Below are 23111 nucleotides of genomic sequence, written 5' to 3'. Positions count from 1 at the left end.
TTGTATGAACAAATGACTAGTGAAGGAGATTTTCTATAAAGTTGCAAGAGAGTAGTTTTGTTTTCCCTGACATATCTGTTTATTATATTTGCTAGATTGTGTTTCAATAATGAAATCCATGGGGAAGTATTTTTTTCTGCATTGGAAAAACCATTATTCTATCCCTAATGACTTCTTTAGTGAAAGCATTGTTTCATGAATAAACTGAGTAAGTACAAGCACTATTACAGCAGCCGCATTGTTTAAAATTGTTTAAAGTGGTCCTGAGAGAAGGCCAGAGCTAGGACTCTGCATCTGAAATGCATTCCCAGGGTCATTACAGACAAGTTACTGCAACAACAAAAAAATGGTAGCCAGAAGTGAGTAATTAATTTCTATAATTAAACTTATAGAAACAGAAGTATAAAGAATAGTGGAACCATTGTGATATTTTGTGAGATGGGGAATGACTTTTGTGTCATCTAAAGATTTTCTGATTATCTCATGAAGAAACACTTTTTCTAAGATTAACAATGTTGTTAGCATTGATATTTATTTTACCAAAAGGTGAGTGTTCAAACTTGCCTGCCTGATTCACAGTCAATGCTTATTGGTAGTCAGGATTCAATATGATCTCATAAGCACATCATTCAGCTGAACATTAATTAAAAAATGAAAAGGATAACTGCCACATAAGAATCATTATGTAGGAAATATTTTGATTAGCCAGGAGTTGTGGCAGGCACCTGCAGTCCCAGTTATGTGGGAGGCTGAGGCAAGAGAATCACTTGAGCCCAAGAGTTTGAGGTTGCTGTGAACTATGACACCACGGCGCTCCACCAAGGGCAACAAAGTAAGACTCTGTCTCAAAAAAAGAAAGAAAGAAAAAAGAAAAGAAAGAAAGAAAAAGAAAAAGTAAAAGAGAGAGCAAGAGACAGAGATAGAACATTTTGAAAATAGATTTTTGGGAATATTTTTGACATTATGTGCTTTCATTGCAGAAAATTGTACAACCTATAAAACATTTCATGCTGTAAATTGTAAAAACGTGGAAACAAAATTTCTAACCATTGGTAAAAATCTTCTAAAGAGCCATAATGGGGTTTAAGTGCAATGATTAAAATATTGAACAATTAAATATTAACACAAATCCATTGAACTTTTTTTCTGATTTTTTAAAATTTCAAAATATTACAGGAGTACAAATGTTTTTGATTACATGAATCCCTTTGTAATGCTTGAATCACAGCTATGTAAGTGTGCCAATAACCCAACTCATGTTCATTGTGGGGTAGGTTTTCACCCCTCATCTGCTCTCCCTCCTCCTCGCTTGATTTCTGCTGAGTTTACTTCCCTCTGTGCACTGTGTGCTCATGGATTGTTTCTGATTTAATAGCGAGTATATGTGGTGTTTGGTTTTCCATTCTTTAGATAATTCAATTAGGATAATGGCCAACAGTTTTATCCAAATTGTTGCAAAGGGTATTAATACATTCTTTTTTATGACTGAGAAGTAATCCCTGGTATACATATACCACATTTTGTTGATCCACTCAGGAATTGATGGGTACTTGGGTTAATGCTGCATCTTTGCAATTGTGGATTGTGTTGCAATAAACAATTAGAGTGTAGGTGTCTTTTTGATAAAATGACTTCTTCTTTTGGTAGATATCTAACAGTGAGATTGCTAAATCAAATGGTAGGTCTACTTTCACTGCTTTGAAGAATCTCCATGTTGTTTTCCTTTGGGGTAATTCTAATTTATAGTCCCACCAATAGTGTATAAGTATTTCTTTCTCTCTGCATCTATGCCAGTTTCTGTTGTTTTTGGACTTTTTATCAAAAGTCATTCTAACAGGGGTAAGGCTATATCTCACTGTGATTTTAATTTACATTTTCCTCATGATGAGTAAAGTTGAGCATTTTTTATATGTGTACTGGCCATTTGTCTGTCCCTTTTTGAAAAGCTTCTGTTCATGTCTTTTGCCTCCTTTTTAATGGGGTTATTTATTTATATCTTGCTTATTTGAGTTCTTTGTACATTCTGGATATTAAGTGTTTTTCAGATATGTAGTTTGCAAATATTTTCTTTCATTCTGTAAGTTGTCTATTTTCTCTGTTGATTATTTCCTTAGCTGTGCAGAAGATTTTTAATTTAATAAAGTCCCATTTAGCTTTTAAAAACATTTGCCATCATGGTAGGTAAAAATTTACTAGACAGTTATAATAATAGCTTTGAAAAATTAGTAGACATTTCTGGAAAATATGCATTATGACTTTGAGCAATTAATATGTGCTTTTCCTGTTTGGATCCATGCATCTTTGTGGCATATCACATTTAGTGGTGGCAACCCTTAAAAATCAGTATATAAATCAACTGAATTATGAAGCAAACAATTGAATTGCTGTATCACAAAGTGTTAAATCAAGATTTAAAAAATAATAAAAATACCTCAATCATTTTCTTAAGATATTATTAATAAGTAAAATGAAATTTTTGCTGAAAAATTATTTCAACTTTATTCTTTGTTTTATAATGCCCATGCTATATTAGTTGAGCATATGTACATAACTACCATATATGATAGTAGATTAGTGTATGTATACATACGCGTATCACATTTATATCATATGCATCAAGTTTTTATTGTTAAGAGCATGCAATCAGAATGGTTTAGAGACCATTAATGTAGAAGTTGGTAGGAAAGAGAAAAGATAGCAAAAGAGATGAGCACATAAGTATTGAAGTGATAGAAAAATACAGTGTTACTGGAGAACAGGAGACTGAGGAGAAAACGTTTTTAAAAACAATGTGTTGGTTAACAGACATTATGTTCAACAGAAAGAAAGCTTAGGAGCCACAAGTTCTGAGGGAAGAATGATGATTAGAAAGCTATCGGTGAAAATATTGTTAGTCAAGTGGAGGAAGAGAAACCACACTTACTCAGTAAATTCCCAGATACATATGGGAGGGAAGGAAAAGGAACAGTAAGAATAGATTTACTCTTATTAAAGTTTGGTAGACAATGAATAAGGCAATGAAGACGGACAGTCAGAATGCATGAGAAGTGAGAAGAATGGTTGATTAAGTGAAGGGAGAGTGGAAGAGAAAGGGTGACCTTCAAAGGAGGAGGTACTTTCTTTAGAAAAAGGACAGGATCCTTTCTGAAACATATGAAGTATAGGAGATCAAGTGTATTTCTAAGAAAAGAGAAGGAAAGCTGTGGGGATTGATCTCTAATGGCCACAACCTGCATGGATCAAGTGGTTAAATAATCTCTTAAAATTGAGGAATGCCAGACTATGAGTGTGAGCTTGGTGAAAAAGAGAATGTTTGAAATACCTTCCGTTGACTTCCCTCAAGGAACGAAAGCAGAGATCCTCAGGTAACCAGCAACATTGACGACACAGATGCTACCAGCCAATGTGGATTTATGTTATAAATAAATAGGAAATTAGAAGACTTTTTAAAACTAGTAATATGCTACCTTTGGGAATGAGAGAAGAGAAAGAAATGTTCAGGGATTGACAAAGGGGAGAATGGAAAGAGAGGATCTTATAATCACAGTAAGAAAGCTGTTAACCAAGCAGTACGGAAATGAGCTCTATGGACCCCTTGGGTAGAAAGCAAATGACGCACAGAAGAGGCCAATAGGGAGAAATAAATTAAAGACTGTGAGGAAAGAGCTGTGTCAGGAGCGAGTGTGAGCACAGAGGAGCCTGTTAGAATCCAAGATTGTGAGGCAGGAGAAACTCTGTGTAACAATGAGGTCCAAGTTCTGATTATACTTAGCAGAGGCCAAAAATGAATAAGAAAAAAAGTTCAGCAGCAGTATGAACAGTCAGGTCCTCTGATGTCCTGTTGGGAGAGGGAAGGGAAGGCGAAGAACACAAACCAAAGAAGCCAGTGTGAGAAAAGTGGGGCAGAGTGAGGCCTGGATTCTATAGCAATTCGGAGAAGGTGTTGGAGGGTCATGCCAGACAGTGTTCAAAGGGAGGTTGAAAATAGGGTCTGCGAGTCACAAGAGGCTTGAAGTGAGCTGAGAAGGGGGGAGGCAGCCTCCTAGGACCCCATCCTCCATCTCACACTTTTTGACGGGAGCTTTTTACATTTTAGCATCACTCTGGTGGCAAGAATGGCAGGTAGCCTTTCGGTTCCAGTAATGTGAATACTTGAAGGAATAGTAGGATGAGTCTCACTCATCCAAATTGTTTCTAGCTCAAATAATAACATAGTAATGTTTTAAATCAGCTTGCCAGGATATGTACATGTTAATGACTCATGTCAAAGGCTGTGTTTTAATATTCAGTAGTTTAAGATGATTTCAAATGTAGTTTTTAAAGAAAAAAGTTAGACTAATTTTCCTAGACACAGACCTGTAATTTAGCACACTGCAGTTCCCATCTGCCATCTGCAGCAAGCGTTGCCCCGCTGGACACCGTTCAAATGCTATTCATATGTCCACTAATTCAAAACTCATTTCACCAAAAACTAATTTAACAAAAAAAGTGTGTCACATAGTTGATTTCATTGTAATTTCAGATTTTGTAATTCGAAATAAGATTAATTTTCCTGCCCTTTGGCCAAAGATTACACTGACAGAATGGAAGAGTTATGATTTTCCCATTAAAACAGGAGCTATCAAAGCTATGTCAATAACCATGCAAATTAATTACTTCTAAATTTTCAGGAAGGCAAAAATAAGAAGGAAGGAGAAAGATTCATCTATACACAAAGTTCCAGGGTTCGTCACATCAGCATTTTGAGTACAGTGACCTTGGTGTTGGAGACAAGCCACCCATTACATCTCTAAAATAGCAAACTATTTCATACACTTGTTCAGTATCTGGAGTGACAGGCAAACATCTTTGAGGGCAGCAGGACATCTCATTTTGTCTCCTTAAAAATAACAATTGTACAGATTAACTGCCTATCCAGGCTTCATTGTAAAATAAAAATATGTTGGCTAAGCATTTCTTCAAGTGCCTATTTCATCTTTTTCTAAATTCATAAAGTCTTAGAATTGCAAGAAGCAGATTGAATTGAGGTTGACAAAGGGTGTGAAGAGGTTCGCCACCTGATTGCTGTGGATAAAAATTCTTAAACTCATTTTGATCAAACAAAGCATGAGCTAGGATTTGATTTTCCCAAGAGGATGGTCCAAACAGCAGATCAGGATGGCAGGACTTATAGATATCAAATTACCCAGATCCCAATTTTCAGCAGGGGAAGATAAAGGAGAAAGCAGCTGAAGTAGGTAACTGAAATGTGGGCGCTGTTCATCTCTTACTTTAATACATCATGTATTCTTGAAGCATGTCTTTGAAAGTGAAGGTTTAAAATAGTCTTAATTGTAAATGAAGGATTTCTTTCACAGACAACATAGTAAGGTCTTGGCTACCTGATTTGTGATAAGATTTTTAATATCAGTTCCAGCAGGGGTGGTTATTCTTTGGATCTCCTAGATTGGTTCCAAGCCAATCTAGGAGGAAGAAGGGGTCCTTGCAGGGCTGGGGTGGGAGGCTGTCATCTCTTATCAGGGCAACTAGGGAAGTAGATACAGACATATTTCTCTCCCAAAGGCCTGCTGTCTCTTCTCTGACCCAAGGCAAAGGGCTGAAAACTCCCAACTCGTTTAAATGTCTGAACTTCTGGTGGTACTTGGAACAGGCAGGGAACAGAGGGGTCTGTCCTACATTTCAACAACAGTTGAGCCCAAGAGTATCTCAGTGTCAAGCCATATGCAAACACTGGTGACTTGTGGTGAAGCTCCAATTATCTGACAGCTCCCAGGCCAGCTGGTGAGGCCCCCTCTGAAGAAGAAGGTGCCCATAGTTGGGGGAGGAAGAGCTCTGGCTGAGGAGGGGGAGTGATGCCAGCCAGGGAGGCTCACAGCCTGAAGTGCTGGCGGAAGCAGGAGAGGGAAATGAGCTTCTGATGGGCTGATGAAGAGAGGTCTGTCAAACACAGGCCATAGTGGACTCTCTGCAAACTACGTAAGGCTGCGGGGACAAGAGAGATGTCAAAAGATTGCGTGTCTTTGGGCCAGGGTGGAACAAGCTCAGGAGCATTCTCTTTGCATTGGTATGAAGAATGCATTCTGTGCAGAAAAGGCAGCTTACGAGTAAATAGGGACGATTGCATGAAACCTCAGGATATTATCTAAAAGAGAAGACTGCTTACATGGAGGACCAGTGTTCTCTTATAGATAATCTGAGGTTTGGATAAAAATCTGAACCTCAGAATAGTCAATCTTAGCTTTAGACATTTTTTTATTTTGGATAATATAAGGGTGCAAATAATTAGGTTACATTGTTTGTGTTTGTAATGTAAAGTGTGAGTCTCAGTTATGTTCTTGCTTGTTTAAAAGAAATTTTTTTTTCAGTCTGGGTGTGGTGCCTCACGCCTATAATCCTAGCACTCTGGGAGGCCAAGGCAGGTGAATTGCCCTGAGCTCACAGGTTCAAGACCAGCCTGAACAAAAGCAAGACCCCTGTCTCTAAAAAAAAAAAAAAAGCCAGGCATTGTGGTGGACACCTGTAGTCCCAGCTACCTGGAAGGCTGAGGCAAGAGAATCACTTGAGCCCAAGAGTTTGAGGCTGTTAATGAGCTATGACGCCATGGCACTCTATGGAGGGTGACAAAGTGAGACTGTCTCAAAAAAAAAATTTTTTTTTCCAGAGAAACACTTGCCTCTGTTAAATTTAATCTTTATAATGCACAAAGAGAAATGTATTAGCTTTTCTTGAAACCACTTGATAATCTTCTAAATTATTTATGGTGATTCAACCATATAACAAACCAAGGAGAGCAGACACGAACACACACACGGAGGAGACAGATCAGATGCAGGATTGCATGCTTTTCTGGAGCAACAGTTTGTGCACAAAATGACTGTATTTCTTGTGATTAGATTTTGAACTTCCTTTATTTTAATGTATAGTCTCTGAATTATTGCTATCGTTCTTGTGATCTTTTGCTTTCTTTCTTTTAGTTATTCATTTTTGGGGGAGACAGAGTCTCGCTCTATTGCCTGGGCTAGCATGCAGTGGCATCATCATCATTGTTCTTATTTTAAGTCAAATTTAATTCTCTGCAAGAAAGTTAGTTAATGAGAGATTTCTTCTTAAATATCAGTTGAAATTTCTTGCAAAGTATCACTTAAATTTAATTTCTGAAGGGAAAAAGTACAGGCAGTGGAAAAGAACAGTGTTTATATAAGCAGAGAAGGAGGTTGCTTTTTTTAGTCAGCAGAGGATTGATTTTTTTTTACAAAATAAAAAGTAAAGTACAACTTCATGTTGTTCTAAATGTAAATAATTTTTAGTCCCTGGCCAAGGCAAGCGCTCTGTGACTTTTTAAGGAAAAGGAAGCCAATTTTCCCTCGGGGAAAAGATCACAAATAAATATCATCACGACCTGAGAATCTTGATCAGTTGTTTGGAAAAGGATGATTTTACCAAACAGCATGGCCCTAGACATGAGATGAAAGAAGGAGTTCAAGAAATATTTCAATTTTTTTTCATGGAAATCTGCGGGGTTTTTTGTTAACTATTTTTTTTATTTGTTCATGAGACAATATTCAGTACCTTGTAATCAAATCATTAATTTCAGCAGAAACACTTAAAAGCAACATGCAAACTACAAGCCAAGAATGACATGAAAACTAATTTACTAGTCATTTTATGTTAGCAGACAGGATTCTAATGATAAGCTAAATAGAAATTACACAGAATAAGCAGGATTTATTTTTGAGGTATCACTACAGAGTGGTCACAAAGGCCTAAGGCTCACCAGTTCAAATTAATCCATGTTCCACTTTATTCTTTACACACATTTTAATTTCCTTATTTTCCCTGGATCCTGTCTGTAGGTCAAAGACTTGATGTCACGGAAGCAGTGCCTGACACAGGGTTTTATTTCTTCAATTATCGCCGGGCTACATTCTCTTGTCTACAGAAATGGAACCACGGTGTTTGCACACTCAGTTCTCAATTCCCATTTTCCCTAACATAACCATTCTTTGATTTGTAACTTCCATAGATAGTTGCCCAATGTAATCACAGATATATGAGGTGCTATATAAAGACAGTGTGTGCAGTGATTGCGGTAATCAGTTTACTTGAAAGCACAAGATTGAAGTATGTGTTTTTAATGGCTAAAACAAGGTATATATAATTGCCCTTTATCTATAGAATAAGCAGTACTATTGTTAGGAGTGACTGGATATAAACAAATTTGCTATGGATGTGAACACGTGATAATGTAGTGGCCATTAAGAACTGACCAAAGAAGAAGTGATGAAAATTACGTCTATGTCTCCTTCATGAATAGACTCATTCATTGAATACATAGCTATTGAATGCCTCTTATGTTAAAAACCTTGAATAAGAACTAAGGACAGTGAAGAGGGCAGATACAGTCTTCATTCTCAGAGGTTTTTTTAGTTTAACCAGAGAGATGGACATTAAATGCTAAACCGGATAGTATTTAATGTAATGGTGAAAAACTACATTGATGTAGACGTACAAGGTACTCAAAACTAGAAAATAGGATCTGGCAAAGATTATGCAATGAGGGAAAATCTTCAGGAACTCAAGCCTTAGTAGCATTAAGGGGGAAAGATTATGAAGAATGTTCTAGGAAAACAGAATTACTGAGCCTTAAGACAGGAAGTGAGGTTAGTGGGTTTGTGGAGCTGAGGGGACATTAGCATTGGAGCCCAGAGCACTTGCTGTGGCTTCCAAGCCCGGGCCTCACTACTCTCATCTCCTTTCAGAAATCTCCCCCCCTGCCCTGGAGTCATAAAACATACAGGTGGTATATTAAGCGATATGATTGTTGAAATTATCTAGGGAGAGTGAAAAGAAAACTAGATCAATAACCAAACCTGAGAACACTCGGTGTTTAGGAGAAGGAAGATAATCCAGGAAAGGAGGCTCAGAACGAGTACTCGGAGTGGCTGGAGGGACAGGAGAGACAGGAGGAGGCACGGAGAGGAAGCAAACAGACTGTCAGACAAGAGAAAGTCTGACAGATGACTGGCCAGAACAGAGTTTTCAAACTGGAATGGATGCCTGGCAGAACAGAAAGGGAAAATAACAAGGGCGTGGTGGGTACAGAGAAAGGAGAGTCATCGGTGGCTCTCAGACACGAACACCATACAAGAATGGTCTCGGCTGGAGGCGTGGAAAAGCAGTCTTTTTTTTTTTTTTTTTAATTGAGAGAGTCTCACCTTGTCACCCTCGGTAGAGTGTTGTAGTGTCATAGCTCACAGCAACCTCAAACTCCTGGGCTCAAGCAATACTCTTGCTTCAGCCTCCCTGCTACAACACCCAGCTATTTTTTGTTTGTGTCGGTGTCGCAGGGCTGCTGACCAGCAGGGACAAGGACACCAACGGAAGGATCAAGGGCACTTTATTGTAGAAATGATACAGCTCGGAAAAAAGCAAGCTCTCCTCTTCCTTCCTCTTCTTTCTCCTGAAATGGAATCTGTACTGCCAGGGTTTGAGGCAGGAAGGTTCACACGGGATTCGGACAGACCCGTGGGGCACCCTGCAGGCAGCTTGTGGAGGACAGGTGAGCAAGCACCAAAGCGTCCCCCCGGGTGGAAAGCCTTAAGTAGTGGCCAGAACAACAGTGGCTCTGAATCACGCCTAATGACCATTACTTAAGAAAGCACGGACACCTGCCTGACTAATCATCCTTACTCAAAATAATCTGGCTCCTCGTGGCCCTCAGGCGAGAAAGCCTAATTGTCTCATCTTCCCTACAGAGTCTAAAACCCTCCTGGAGGGACGCCTCTGTACTGAGTCTCACCGGCTGAGAAGGGGGCCCCGGGCTTAGGGAAGGGGCTCCGTTATAGGTTGCCTAATGTAGTACAAGCAGTTAGCGCGTCATCTGTTTCTGGGGAGCAGCTATCTCTACAGGTTAGGTTTTTCCCATCCCTCCGCCATTTTAGGCCAGCGGCCGTCGTCGTCTTACAGGTCTCTCCACAGTTTGTTTGTTTGTTTTGCTTAGCAGGCCCAGGCTGGGTTTGAACCCACCAGCCCTGGAGCATGTGGCCAGCATCCTAACCACTGGGCTATGGGTTCCCAGCTGAAAAAGCAGTCTTGGAGATGGAAGGTTGGGATGGAGTAGAAAAAGTAAACTTGTGGATAGGACGCTAGGTGAGGGAGGAGGATACCAAGTAATGTTGGAGGTGGAACATCTCAGGAGAGGACAGATTTCAGAAGTGACTCTGGGAGTGAAAGGCTGAGGTAGAGAAATGAAAAGTTCATTTGCAGTAAGGAGATGCAGCTGGGGTGTTGAGCGGGGCGTTTATATAGATGTCGCTTTATCCAGGATCATGACTACACTGGGGCTGGAAGGAGCAGTAATAATCCAGGGGCCAACCCCTTTTTATGTAGGATGTATGGTGATTGGAGATTAGTAGGCAGATGGCACCAACAAGAAGGCAGAGGGTGTATAGCTAGATGGTGGGAATACGAAAGCAGCAGGGGGATTTGGGGGGATGGACAGACCTGGGGACAAGGAGATCCACAATCCTGGGGGTACCTGGGGCGTGGAGGAGTAAGCAGCCATCATCATTCACAGCCAAAGTGGGGTCTTCCATGGACAGTGGGATTTCAGTCGAGGAAGGAAGGGAGAGGCAATGTTCTGAAAGGATTTTGAATAGTGAAGTCTGCAAACCATGAGCAAAGTTCTCAAGGCAAAGAGGGAGAATTTGAGCAATAGGAAAGGGCAGACAGAAGGGAGAGAGTTGGGGGCTAAGGAAGGGCAACTGGGCAGTGAAGCATGGGGCACTGTGGGAATTTTATTGTCACTGAAAATAAATACCAGGACAGGACGTGGGGACAGGGAACTGGAAGGAGGGGCCAAGTAAACGAGGATGAATGAGTGTGGCAGTGTGAGTAACATCTGAGGCAGGTACCTGCCTTTAGATGAAGACCTGGGGACAGGAAGCTGGGTCTAGTAAGTAGAGTAAAGGAGAGGCTGGAAAATCTGATGGAACTTGACTAGAGATTCCCACCTGGAAACTGTCTCCAGGAAAATGGGGCTCTTTATTACTTAAATGCTAATATGTTACAAAATATCCCATCTGCCAGAGGCTTTAGCAGGAAGCACTAGGCCTTTATAATACTTGACCCATTCTGGCCAAGTGACCAAGTGGTTACTTTTTCTCCTCAGGCTTTCATGACAAAGGTTTCAGATTTCAGGATTTTTTTTAAAATGCAGGATTTCATCTTTGCAGTCTGGGGTATATTAGACATAATTTGCATGGCCTCAAATTTTCCCTCGGGGTATTAATATTATCAGTGGAATGTGGTATGAAAAAGCATGAAGCTGTATCCCTTCTTTAATCTAGTCTGTTGCTCAATGCTGAGAAACTATAATATTTATCTAATAACTTGAAATAATAATATATTTTCCAAAGGTACGTAATTCAAAGTCAAGAAAGTAGTAACGTGCTGGTTGCATCTGCTTCTTCCCAAAGGCGACGTGATAAGAGAGGCCTGCAAATAATTTAAGAAGTCACACAGAGTGCTGAACTTGCACTTCTGCAGGCTGGGGGAGAGCCACATGTAAACACGCATGGTGGTTTAGCTCTAGTTCATACCAGCACTCAAACGCTGATCTTGTGAGCGGTCTTTCTCAGTATCACCAAAATCCCCTCCTCTGTCTTTAGCAAAGGAATTTGGGATTTATCTACAAATGATTTGCCACATTCTATTTTAATTATCTGCTTAAGCAATTTAAAACATTGTTTGAACAACGTACAGTCTGAGACTGTGTCATGTTTGTGTTCTCACACAACCCAGTGTCGGAGATAGTACAGAAAAATGAGTGTTGACTGTCCCAGTCACCTGTCTCACCACACACTGCTGGGTCGTCACCAGAAAAACATAGTGGCAGACCACCCAAACCGTGTTTATTTAGTTCATGAGGCTGTGAGGTTCGATGTCCCAGGCTGGTCTCAGGTGATCTAGGCTGATTTTGCCCAGATGTCTGGGGCTCCTCTGAGTTTGAACACCTGGGGAAACCTGACTGGGCTCCATCTCACATTCCGCTGGCTGGTCTAGACAGGTTCCAGTGGCACAGTGGAATGACGAGAATGAGCAAACCAGCTGTGCAAGCGTCTTCCAAGCCTCTGTTCATATTAATGTCCTGCTGGTCCAGAAGAAGCCACATGGAGAAGCCAGAAGTCAGAGAAGGAGGGCACTGCAAAATTACATGGAGAGGATATGAATACAGAGAGGGCTGGAGAATTGGGCCCATGCGTGCATCTGGTCCACCATGTTAAAAAAGGGAACAAATCCATCACAGAATGACATAAAGCACCCTGCACTCAGGGTCAGCAGACCTATCAGGAAGCCTCGGCACTGTTCATTTTGTTAACTTGAGTGAGTTATTTAATCATTCTGAACCCTAATTTCCTTGTTAGCTTTATCAATCTTAAAAGCCTTTACATTCAAGCTTTTAATAAATTTAATGCTATACACAGTCTGTAGGCGGAGCTGTAAGGAGAGTTGTTATTATCCTATCCTTCTGTGAGCCAAAATGGCTGTTGTGTAGGGCCAAAATTGCCTGGCTATACTTCTGAATCTTCAAACATTTTATAATCACATCCAAACTGATAAGCTTCAAGACTGAACTTGGGTTTGAATCAAAGTGCTGAAAGTTTAATTTCCTATTGAGGTCTTCAGTTTTTGTTCCCATCTGATGATTCTTTTGAAGCATACAATGTTTCTGTATAACGCCAAACAGGATGACATCTCATATGTGTGAGATGAGTTATAGGGGCCATTGATGCTGTGCCTTAATAATTCATTGTTATGATGAATTATTATTCTTAAATTGACTAGAGGAGCTTGTGTCAAATTTGCATAATGCTGATAAGAAATGTGGGTTATTTTAGAATAGATGATTTGTTTTATAAAACTATAGAGACAATACAGAAACGAAGCCTGCTTTTCATTATCTAATATATGTAATGCATAATAAAGCACTGAATTATTTAATTACAAGAATAAAAACTGAGTAAAAATGCTTCCAATTGAAAATACCTTATAAGTTTTATGAGAAGAAAGTAATATACACAAATAGTCTTTGAAGATGGTTTTAGGCACCTAAAATGACTTCTTATTCTAGTTACTTAGATTGCATCAAAAATTCCACACCCAGATTATCAAAAAATTGATAAACATATAATTCGTAACTTACTTTGACGTGTAGAATGTTCTGTTCCAGACATATAGAAATGACTTGCCCCATGATGAATGTTATCCTTGTCATATCTTAGGGAAACACTTATTTTGGACTGATAATTTACTTGTGAAATCAATCACTCTGCCCTGTGTCATTTCAGAGTCACCACGTAGACATATCCAGGAAAATTCACTCAAATCCAGCTGGCCTGGATTCAGAAGCACCAGTCAGTTGTCACAATGATTTCGTTGATGTGGAGAGGGAGAGGACAAACCCTGGGGCCAGTGCAGTAGCAGACACCGATGTGACCACAGGTCAGTTAAGCCAGAGGAGGTCAGTTTTAACTGCCTACATGACAAGGGCACAACAGACAGATTCTTACTTCCATTTTGGTTGGAATATGTGGTTCAGCCAAAGTGGTCAGCAAACTTTTGAGTGCAGAATAATATTATGTACACATAATAATGACAGTTACATTCTTTCTTTTCCATTATTAGATTTTTCTCCTCATTAATGATGTTTGTGGATTGCTTATATTGTTATGATAATAATATTTTGACATTTCTGCTAGAATGAATAAGAAGTATTAATGACTTTTTAGAAGAGGTTAAAATAACTGAGACGTTTTTAATTTAAAGAGACACCAGAAAAGTAATCAGAGACAGACTTGAGTTATGATAGTTTAGTTTCTAGAGAAAGATGATGATGTGATATTTTTCTTCTCTATCAAGGGCAAAACAATCACAAATGGAGTTGTGGAGGAGTTCATAGCATTCAATTAAGCTATCAAGACTAACTTTCATATAGTGGAAATTTGAGATGAGTTAGCAAGAGAAATAAGGATTTTTCTTTCTTGGCAATATTTTAGACACAACAAACCAGCTCAATTTCTATTACACTTTATCTTTGAAACTTCACATTTGGTTTATAGGAAAATTGAAACCGTAATTATTGTTAAGCATACAGTTGGTTCCTTTCCCCTCCTTATTTGGTTTTGTAGCTAGCCAGCTTTCTTCTCCAAGGACATGTAAAAGTCAAAATACTAGATATAAAGTCTCTGAAGTGTTTCTGCGCCAAACCCTGTCTGTACAATCTGAGTTCTTTCATGTAGTTAGCTTGCTGGCTTCTGACACTCCTATAAAAATATCCCATAGAGCTTTTCTTATTACCTTTTCATTGACTCTCTTCGAGTGATAAAAATGAAATTCTGTAAAGGGCTTTGAAAACCATGCATATTGCAATTCCTCCAAATGTCTAATACTAATCAAGTGTGACTATAAAAGAAACAACCACGGCAGTGAAAATTGCTGCAGTGTGTTGAGTCTCAAGCCATTATTAATTCATTGGAAACTATTTTTTTCTTTAAGATTATAGATCTTAAAAAGTACCAGATAACACAATTCCCAAGATCAAAGTTTTTGTTTCAATCACAGGGAAACTTGTTATTTAATCTCTTGTGTATGCATTTCTCTGGAATGGTACATGATAGACTCAGCTTTGTGCCCTGAAAGAATATTGCAAAATATGGTACAGACCAGAGAAGCACCTGATTTGAACCTATTGCCTGTAACAGATGGTTTTAAGGATAAAGAGGACCTGAAATTAAACTAGTGGTTCTCAGCAAGTGAGAATCCTTAACTTAATTCAAGAGAGTAAATGGAGCCAGGTGTGGTGGCTCAGGCCTATAATCCTAGCTCTATGGAAAGCTGAGGTGAGAGGATTGCTTGAGCTTAGGAGTTCAAGACCAGCCTGAGCAAGAGTGAGACCCCGTTGAATGGAAAAATTACCTGGGCATTTTGGCAGGTGTGTGTAGTCCCAGCTCCTCCAGAGGCTGAGGCAGGAGGATCACTTGAGCCCAGGAGTTTTAAAGCTCTGAGTAGCCTGAGGCCATGGCACTCTAGCCCCAGCAGCAGAGTTGAGACTCTGTCTTGAAAGGAAAAAAAAAAAAAAAAAAGATAAGAGTGAGAGGGTAAAATGAAATCTCCTTTCTCAGAATAAGTTGACTCTAACATTTAGAAATTAGCCAGTATGAACATCTGGATAATATTTTTATTTGCTTTCTGATTTGTAAATGCAATAAATTAGTCTTTCTGAGTTATGAATTATAATTGTGTGATAGACAATTCCATGTATAAAACTAGAAAAGTAAAGTAGAGCAGAATATAATTTTTTAAACTTGATTTTTATATAATATATGTTTATTTTTATTTGAAAAATGAAGCTGGATGCATAGTTAAGATTCCCTGTACTTGGCCTGAGTAGCTCATCTCTGGGTATGTAGTATCCTCCTTTGAGTTCCGGGGGGGACAAATGAAACCCTGCCTGAGGTTCCTCCTCTTTTTAATGCTTAGACCTAACTCATTTCCCAAATTCCCTTTCAGTGAGAGTGGCAGTTGCAGAGTCGTTGCGGCACATCAGAGACTAAAAAAATGCCTAATTAGGTTAGAAGTGGGACGCTGCTTTTCTAGTTTTGCTTCTCCAGGATCTGCGGGCCTGGTCTTTCAGTTAGATGGGGTGGAACATTTTCAAAATGTGTATCTAATAATTATACTAAAGGGAATTCTTTATCTTGATTTCAGTGTAAATAGCTAGAGGGTTTGCTGCGAATGGCTGAACGCCAACGGGGTGATGAGACTCCGCTGCAGCCAGGGGTACAGGACACTATCCCGCAGTGTCAGTTAGCCACTGGCTCTTCCTCACCAAGAAACCTATAAAAATGTTTCACCAGATCTCATCCAGGCCCTTCTCCATGGGGCCTTCATTCAGTTTGGTTGCCTGGTGATGCCCATGTCTTATTTTAGGAACGTTTTTATTAATGCTACATATTATTTGGTCCATAAATGACAATTCTCTGAAAGTACGCTGATTAAGCAGTAGAATGATAAAGTTCAGACCTTTGGAGTCTGAACTGAGATTGTTGGGTTTAAAGTTTGGCTTTTTCACACACTAGATGTGTACAGACCAGAGCAGCACCTGCCATGAACCTATTGCCTGTAAGAGATGGTTTTAAGGATGAAGAAGACCTAAAGTTAAAATAGTGGTTCTCAGCAAGTGAGAGTCCCTAACTTCATTCAAGTGAGTAAATGGAGCCAGGTGCAGTGGCCATGGCCGTGTACCATGAACAATGGTTAAAGACTCTGTCTTTATTATAAAACTGGGTTAATAAGGCTGTAATTCCATAGGCTAAGATTACATTAGATCAAATAGGTGGAAGTTAATAGAATATGTAATAAACTCCAATTAAGTCTAGCTGTCATAATTAACTACTGTTTATGAGTTGATTGCTAAGAAAAAAATTTTGTTTCCCTCCGATACACTCTGCAAAGTGCTGGCTGTGGCCAACTGATGTTATGGCTCTGGCAATCTCTGGGGTTTTGTCTACATTTCTTTCCCCTTTGCGAAGCATGTCTTGACAGTTGGTGGTGTCATTAATTCCCCAGAGTGCAAGAAACACTCACTTGTGCAGAGACCAGATGCCCGGACTCTCTCTGTCGGACCCTTTCCCCATCCCACCAGCGCAGCTGCAGCTCAGGAGGAACGCAGGACTTCGCTGTTTAATCAGCTTAGAGCTATTTTCAGGAGGTGGTGTGTGTTAAGTGGAAATGTTTGCATTACGCTGTTTGTTACACATCCAGCTCCTTGGATTCATTTGCTTGCAGAGAGCTGACTGGGAGTTGCTCTCAGGACCTCCACCTGCAGCAGAGTCCCAATGCAGGTAGGGCAGAAGACGAAGCTGAGTGATGACACAGTCATGACAGAGGCCTCAGCTGATCCCACCAGGAGCTCTGGAGTTGGCCTGGTCTTTAGAGCTACCGTAATTTGGGATTTTGTGGGGAAGAAGACCTCTATACTCCCTGCATCAGTCAATCCTTGGATGCAGCTGTCCCTGAGAAGAGACTGTGACTTTGGGCACGGTGGCGGCTTCTGTCCAAGGGCAAAGCCATTTGCGACAAGAGGAGGATCTGGTTATGAAGTGGGTCACTCATTAATTGCTGCAATTGTTTCTGGTGATCTGCCTGCCTGCACCAGGGGCCGTTTTCCTTTTTCCTCCTTATTGGTCCCTTTAGAAACTGAAATCTTTGCCAGAGAGGACAACCTTTTAAAGATGCCCATTTGTTTCTGCCCTGCATTGAGTGTTCTCTATGGAACACATGTTATACTCTTCTGTGCCACATTCTCTAATGTAATCTCCTTCCTTTTGAAGCTCCAACTATGTTCTTTAGATTGTTGGTATGTCTTTAGACTAAATCTGTACCACCTTTTATCTCCTGTAAATTAGACAAGTAGTAGAGGAACACTGAGCCACCAAACAGAACCCGAGTGCTCTAAGTTCTAGTCCCAGCTCAGCCATAACCTCAGTGCGTGGCCTTTCAGAAACCATTTCATTTCTCTGAGCTTCACTTTCCCCACCAAAACAGGAGGCACACCAGCTAAATTTAACGTCCTGTCAATTCTGAAAGCTTGTGACTCTCTGGCCTATTCCGATCTAAAACAATGAGACTGCTGGCCTGAAACCATCTCATCTCCGAATAAGAACCCACATTCAGGTGATCCACCACATCTAAGATCCTACTTATTTGGTAAATTAAACAGAGAAGCAAAAACAAAGTCCAGGGGAATGTTTTCACTGAGGCCACAGTGGAAACTAGAATATAAACAATGGATTTATTGAAAAATAATCTTTATGTTGAGCTTTAGTATAAGCTATCAGAACTATTTTGAGAATTAGGCAAGGTGGAGGTTCTATATTGATTATGTGGGAGTTTATATGCTATCAAAAGATAGTCACTTTTGATATCATTATCATAAACACATTATTTCTTAATTTAATAAAGGAAACACTTCAACAATTTAATAAAGGAACACTTCAACAATTTAGTGTTATTCTAAGTAGTGTTGTAAGCACAATGATTACTTTTAATCCAAAGACTAGAAAATCTTCATTTAAAACATTGGATTATTTTAAACTGGGTAACCAAAAAAATCTGCTATTTCTTTCATCTTTCTATTTAACATCCATGCAGATTTTTTCATAATATAAGCAAAATAATGGTGTTGATAAAATTTCCCTTACATTCCTAGGGCATGCTATTTTAGTTCAGAAATACTGACCCCCTACAGGAATACATCAGAAGATTGCTCTTCATTTTATAGCAAACCTATTTCCCTCTTTCCAGAGGGTTTAAATGTTTAAGAACATGCTGGAAGGAGAACCTACAGTCATTTCATTCTTTGAGCAATTCTGAAATATCATTTCCTATTAGGCAGTTGTGTGAGGTCTGACTACTTGGCCCCTCTTCTTCCCTAGAGATTAATTTATTTCCTGCAGTGCTTTGCTCTTCGTGGAAAATCTTACTCGTGAGCCTTCACCAATGGGAGATCCCATCAGCAGAATGTTAATTATCAAAGCAAAACCATATACCGTATTAAAAGGGAAAAACAATCTTCTGGGCAAAGCAACCTTTTCTTTTCCATCTCTCTTCAATCTGTGGCTGGACTAGAACATTAACTGCTAGGCTTTGCAACCAGGGTAAACCCTAATTCAAAGAATGACACATTTCTTTGTGATGCTGTTTCCCTGTCTCTACAATTCAAATAAAAATACCTGCCTTACATGAAAGTTCTTGTACATAAAAAAAAAAAAACAATGTGCATGTGAAAAATATATATTCATGGGATCTGTTCTCTACTACAGAGTTGGCAAACTATGGCCTGTGAACCAAATCTGTCCCGTTACCTGTTTTTATACAGCCCAGGAGCTAAGAATTTTTTGTTTTTAAATTTCTAAATGGTTAAAAAAATAAAAAAAAAAATTGACATGTGAAACTTACATAACATTCAAACTTTCATGTATGTAAATAAAATTTTATTAGAACATAAAGTTCATTTATGTGTTGCCTAAGACTGTTTTAGTGCCATTATCAGCAGAGTTGAGTAGTTGTGACAGACATTTACTAACTGGCTCTTTACGGGAACATTTTACTAACCTCTGCTCTAGAGAGTCTGTTTCTGAGGTTCTTGGGTGTACCAAGAGAATGTATTTAAAATTATTTTTTATGTGATTCTGAGGCAAGGGGTTTCCCTCTGAGGGGGGAGAAACTAATGAACTAGGAGAATTGTGGACAATTTTTCTGCTCTTCTCACTAATCACATCTACTCTGTCAGCAAATCCTATTGGTTTTATCTTCAAACATTATCTAAAATATTGCTTCCCTCCCGCGCCCCCATGCCCATTGCTATCAACCTAGTCCAGGCCTATCCCAGCTATCAACTACTGTCTCTTATTAAGATACTAATCCTCCCTTTTTAACTAGTCTATCTGGTTCCACACTTGCCCCCTAGTGTCCATTCTTAGCAGCTCAAGTAAATGTTTTAAAATCCAAACCAGATTGTGTTTAATTCCTCTCCTCAAAATCCTCTACTGGCAAATATCCTCCTAAGTCAAATTTCACAAGAATGGAAAAGCAAGCCTCCAATGTACTCAATATTAATATGAACAGCTGCATGCCCACATGAGAGAAAAACATTTTTTTGTTGTTGTTTGCTGTTTGTATGATTTTTTTCCTTTTTTTTTTTTATTGTTGAGAATTTATTGAGGGTACAAGAAACCAGGTGACATTGATTGCATTTGTTAGGTAAAGTCCCTCTTACAATTATGTCTTGCCCCCAAAAGATGTGGCACACACCAAGACCCCACCCCCTCCCTCCTTCCCTCTCTTGGCTCTTCCTTTCCCCACCCCTCCCTCCTTCTTTCTCTCTCTACTCTCCCCTTCCCCACCCCCTCCATGTCATTAATTGTCCTCACATCAAAATTAAGTGCATAGGATTCATGCTTCTCCATTCTTGTGATGCTTTACTAAGAATCATGTCTTCCACTTCCATCCAGGTTAATACGAAGGATGTAAAGTCTCCATTTTTTTTAATGGCTGAATAGTATTCCATGGTATACATATACCACAGCTTGTTAATCCATTCCTGGGTTGGTGGGCATTCAGGCTGTTTCCACATTTTGGCAATTATAAATTGAGCTGCAATAAACAGTCTAGTGCAAGTGTCCTTATGATAAAAGGATTTTTTTCCTTCTGGGTAGATGCCCAGTAATGGGCTTGCAGGATCAAATGGAAGGTCTAGCTTGAGTGCTTTGAGGGTTCTCCATACTTCCTTCCAAAAAGGTTGTATTAGTTTGCAGTCCCACCAGCAGTGTAAAAGTGTTTCCTTCTCTCCACATCCACACCAGCATCTGTAGTTTTGAGATTTTTGTGATGTGGGCCATTCTTGCTGGGGTTAGATGGTATCTCAGGATGGTTTTGATTTGCATTTATCTAATAATTCTTAATCATGGAATCAGACTCAGTTGTCCAAGAGAATTCAAAGGACAGGTGAGTGTGGAGAGAGGAGGGAAAAGAGATAAAATACTGTGTGTGGATTACACCTGGGTAACAAGGTCACCTGACATGACACATGACTTGTACATGATTTACCTTATTTTAATTTAGTTTTCTTTTTTTTGATTGATTTATTTATTTTTTAATTGTTAAATCATAGCTGTGTACATTTGTGCAATCAAGGGGTACAGTGTGCTGTTTTCATATACAATCTGAAATACTCTCATCAAACTGTTCAATGTAGCATTCATGGCATTTTCCTAGTTATTGTATGTAGACATTTGTATTCTGCATTTAGTAGGTTTCACCTGTACCCATTCTAAGATGCACTGTAAGGTGTGGCCCCACCCATTATCCTCCCGTCACCCTGACCTACCCCTCCCTTCCCCTCCCTTGGCCCTTCCCCCATATTCTTGTGCTGTAGTTGGGTTATAGCTTTCATTTGAAAGCTATAAATTAGCTTCATAGTAGGGCTGAGTACATTGGATACTTTTTCTTCCATTCTTGAGATACTTTGCTAAGAAGAATATGTTCCAGCTCCATCCATGTAAGCATGAAAGAGGTAAAGTCTCCATCTTTCTTTAAGGCTACCACAATTTGCTAGTCCATTCGTGGGTCTATGAGCACTTGGGCTTCTTCCATGACTTAGCAATTATGAATTGGGCTGCAATAAACATTCTGGTACAGATGTCTTTGTTATATTGTGATTTTTGGTCTTCTGGGTATAAACCTAGTAAAGGAAATATAGGATTGAATGGCAGGTCTATTTTTAGATCTCTAGGTATTCTCCAAACATCTTTCCAAAAGGAACGTATTAGTGTACATTCCCACCAGCAGTGTAGAAGTTTGCCCTTTTCTCCACATCCACACCAACATCTCTGGTTTGGGGATTTTGTTATGTGGGCTACTCTTACTGGGGTTAGGTGATATCTCAAAGTAGTTTTGATTTGCATTTCTCTGATGATTAAGGATGATGAGCTTTTTTTCATGTGTCTGTAGATCGTGTGTCTGTCTTCTTTAGAGAAGTTTCTCTTCAAGTCCTTTGCCCACCCTGAGATGGGATCACTTGTTCTTTTCTTGCTAATACGCTTGAGTTCTCTGTGGATTCTGGTTATTAAACCTTTATTGGAGTTATACCTGCAAATATTTTTTCCCATTCTGAGGGCTGTCTGCTTGCTTTACTTACTGTGTTCTTGGCTGTGCAGAAGCTTTTCAGTTTGATCAGGTCCCGGTAATGTATTTTTCATACTGCTTCGATTGCCTGGGGAGTCCTCCTCATAAAATATTCACCCAGGCCGATTCCTTCTAGAGTTTTCCCTGCACTTTCTTCAAGTATTTTTATAGTTTCATGTCTTAAGTTTAAATCTTTTATCCAGTGAGAGTCTATCTTAGTTAATGGTGAAAGGTGTGGGTCCAATTTTAGTCTTTTACAGATCGCCAGCCAGTTCACCCAGCACCATTTGTTAAACAGGGAATCTTTTCCCCACTGAATGTTTTTAATTGGTTTGTTAAAGATCAAATAATGGTAAGCAGCTGGATTCATCTCTTGGTTCTCTCTTCTGTTCCAGAAATCTACTTTGTATTTGTGCCAGTACCATGCTCTTTTGATCACTATTGATTTATAGTACAGTCTCAGGTCTGGTAGCATGATTCCTCCTTCTTTATTTTTATTTCTGAGTAATGTTTTGGCTATTCAAGGTTTTTTCTGATTCCATATAAAACGAAGTATTATTTTTTCAAGATCTTTAAAATATGACAATGGATCTTTGATAGGAATTGCATTCAAATTATATATTGCTTTGAGTAGTATAGACATTTTAACGATGTTGATTCTTACCAGCCATGAGCATGGTATGTTTTTCAATTTGTTAACATTTTCAGCTATTTATTTTCTTAAAATTACATTGTTCTCTTTATAGAGATCTTTCACATCCTTTGTTAGATAAACTCCCAAATATTTCATCTTCTTTGGCACTACTGTAAAAGGAATAGAGACTTCAACTGTTTTTTCGGCTTGGCTATTGTTGGTATATGTAAAGGCTACAGATTTCTGGGTGTTGATTTTGTAGCCTGTGACATTGCTGTATTCATTGATCACTTCTAAATGTTTTGTAGTAGAATCCCTAGTGTTTTCCAGATATACAATCATGTCATCTGCAAAGAGTGAAAGTTTGATCTCTTCTGACCCTATGTGGATACCCTTGATCGCCTTTTCTTCCCTAATTGCAATGGCTAAAACTTCCATTACAATGTTAAAGAGCAATGGAGACAATGGACAACCTTGCCTGGTTCCTGATCTAAGTGGAAAATGATTTCAATTTAACTCCATTCAATACAATATTGGCTGTGGGTTTGCAGTAGATGGCCTCTATTAGTTTAAGAAATATCCCTTTTATACCAATTTTCTTAAGTGTTCTGATCATGAAGGGATGCTGATATTATCAAAAGCTTTTTATGCATCAATTGAGAGAATAATATTGGTCTTTATTTTTGAGTTTGTTTATGTGTTGAGTTACATTTATAGATTTACGTATATT

The 23111-nt window shown here is 39.1% G+C and overlaps 1 protein-coding gene across 1 annotated transcript in view; it reads left to right on the top strand.

The window, feature by feature from the left end:
- THEMIS (thymocyte selection associated) overlaps positions 1-23111 on the top strand; it is a 216376-nt gene that overhangs the window by 184169 nt on the left and 9096 nt on the right. Inside the window, exon 5 of the mRNA XM_053592687.1 lies at positions 13350-13503. Within this exon, the coding sequence (XP_053448662.1) occupies positions 13350-13503 (154 nt within the window). The remainder of the gene's footprint in view (positions 1-13349; positions 13504-23111) is intronic.

Source organism: Nycticebus coucang, chromosome 5, assembly GCF_027406575.1.
Source record: "Nycticebus coucang isolate mNycCou1 chromosome 5, mNycCou1.pri, whole genome shotgun sequence".
Classification (NCBI taxonomy): domain Eukaryota; kingdom Metazoa; phylum Chordata; class Mammalia; order Primates; family Lorisidae; genus Nycticebus; species Nycticebus coucang.
This window is presented reverse-complemented; position numbering and strand designations above follow the sequence as displayed.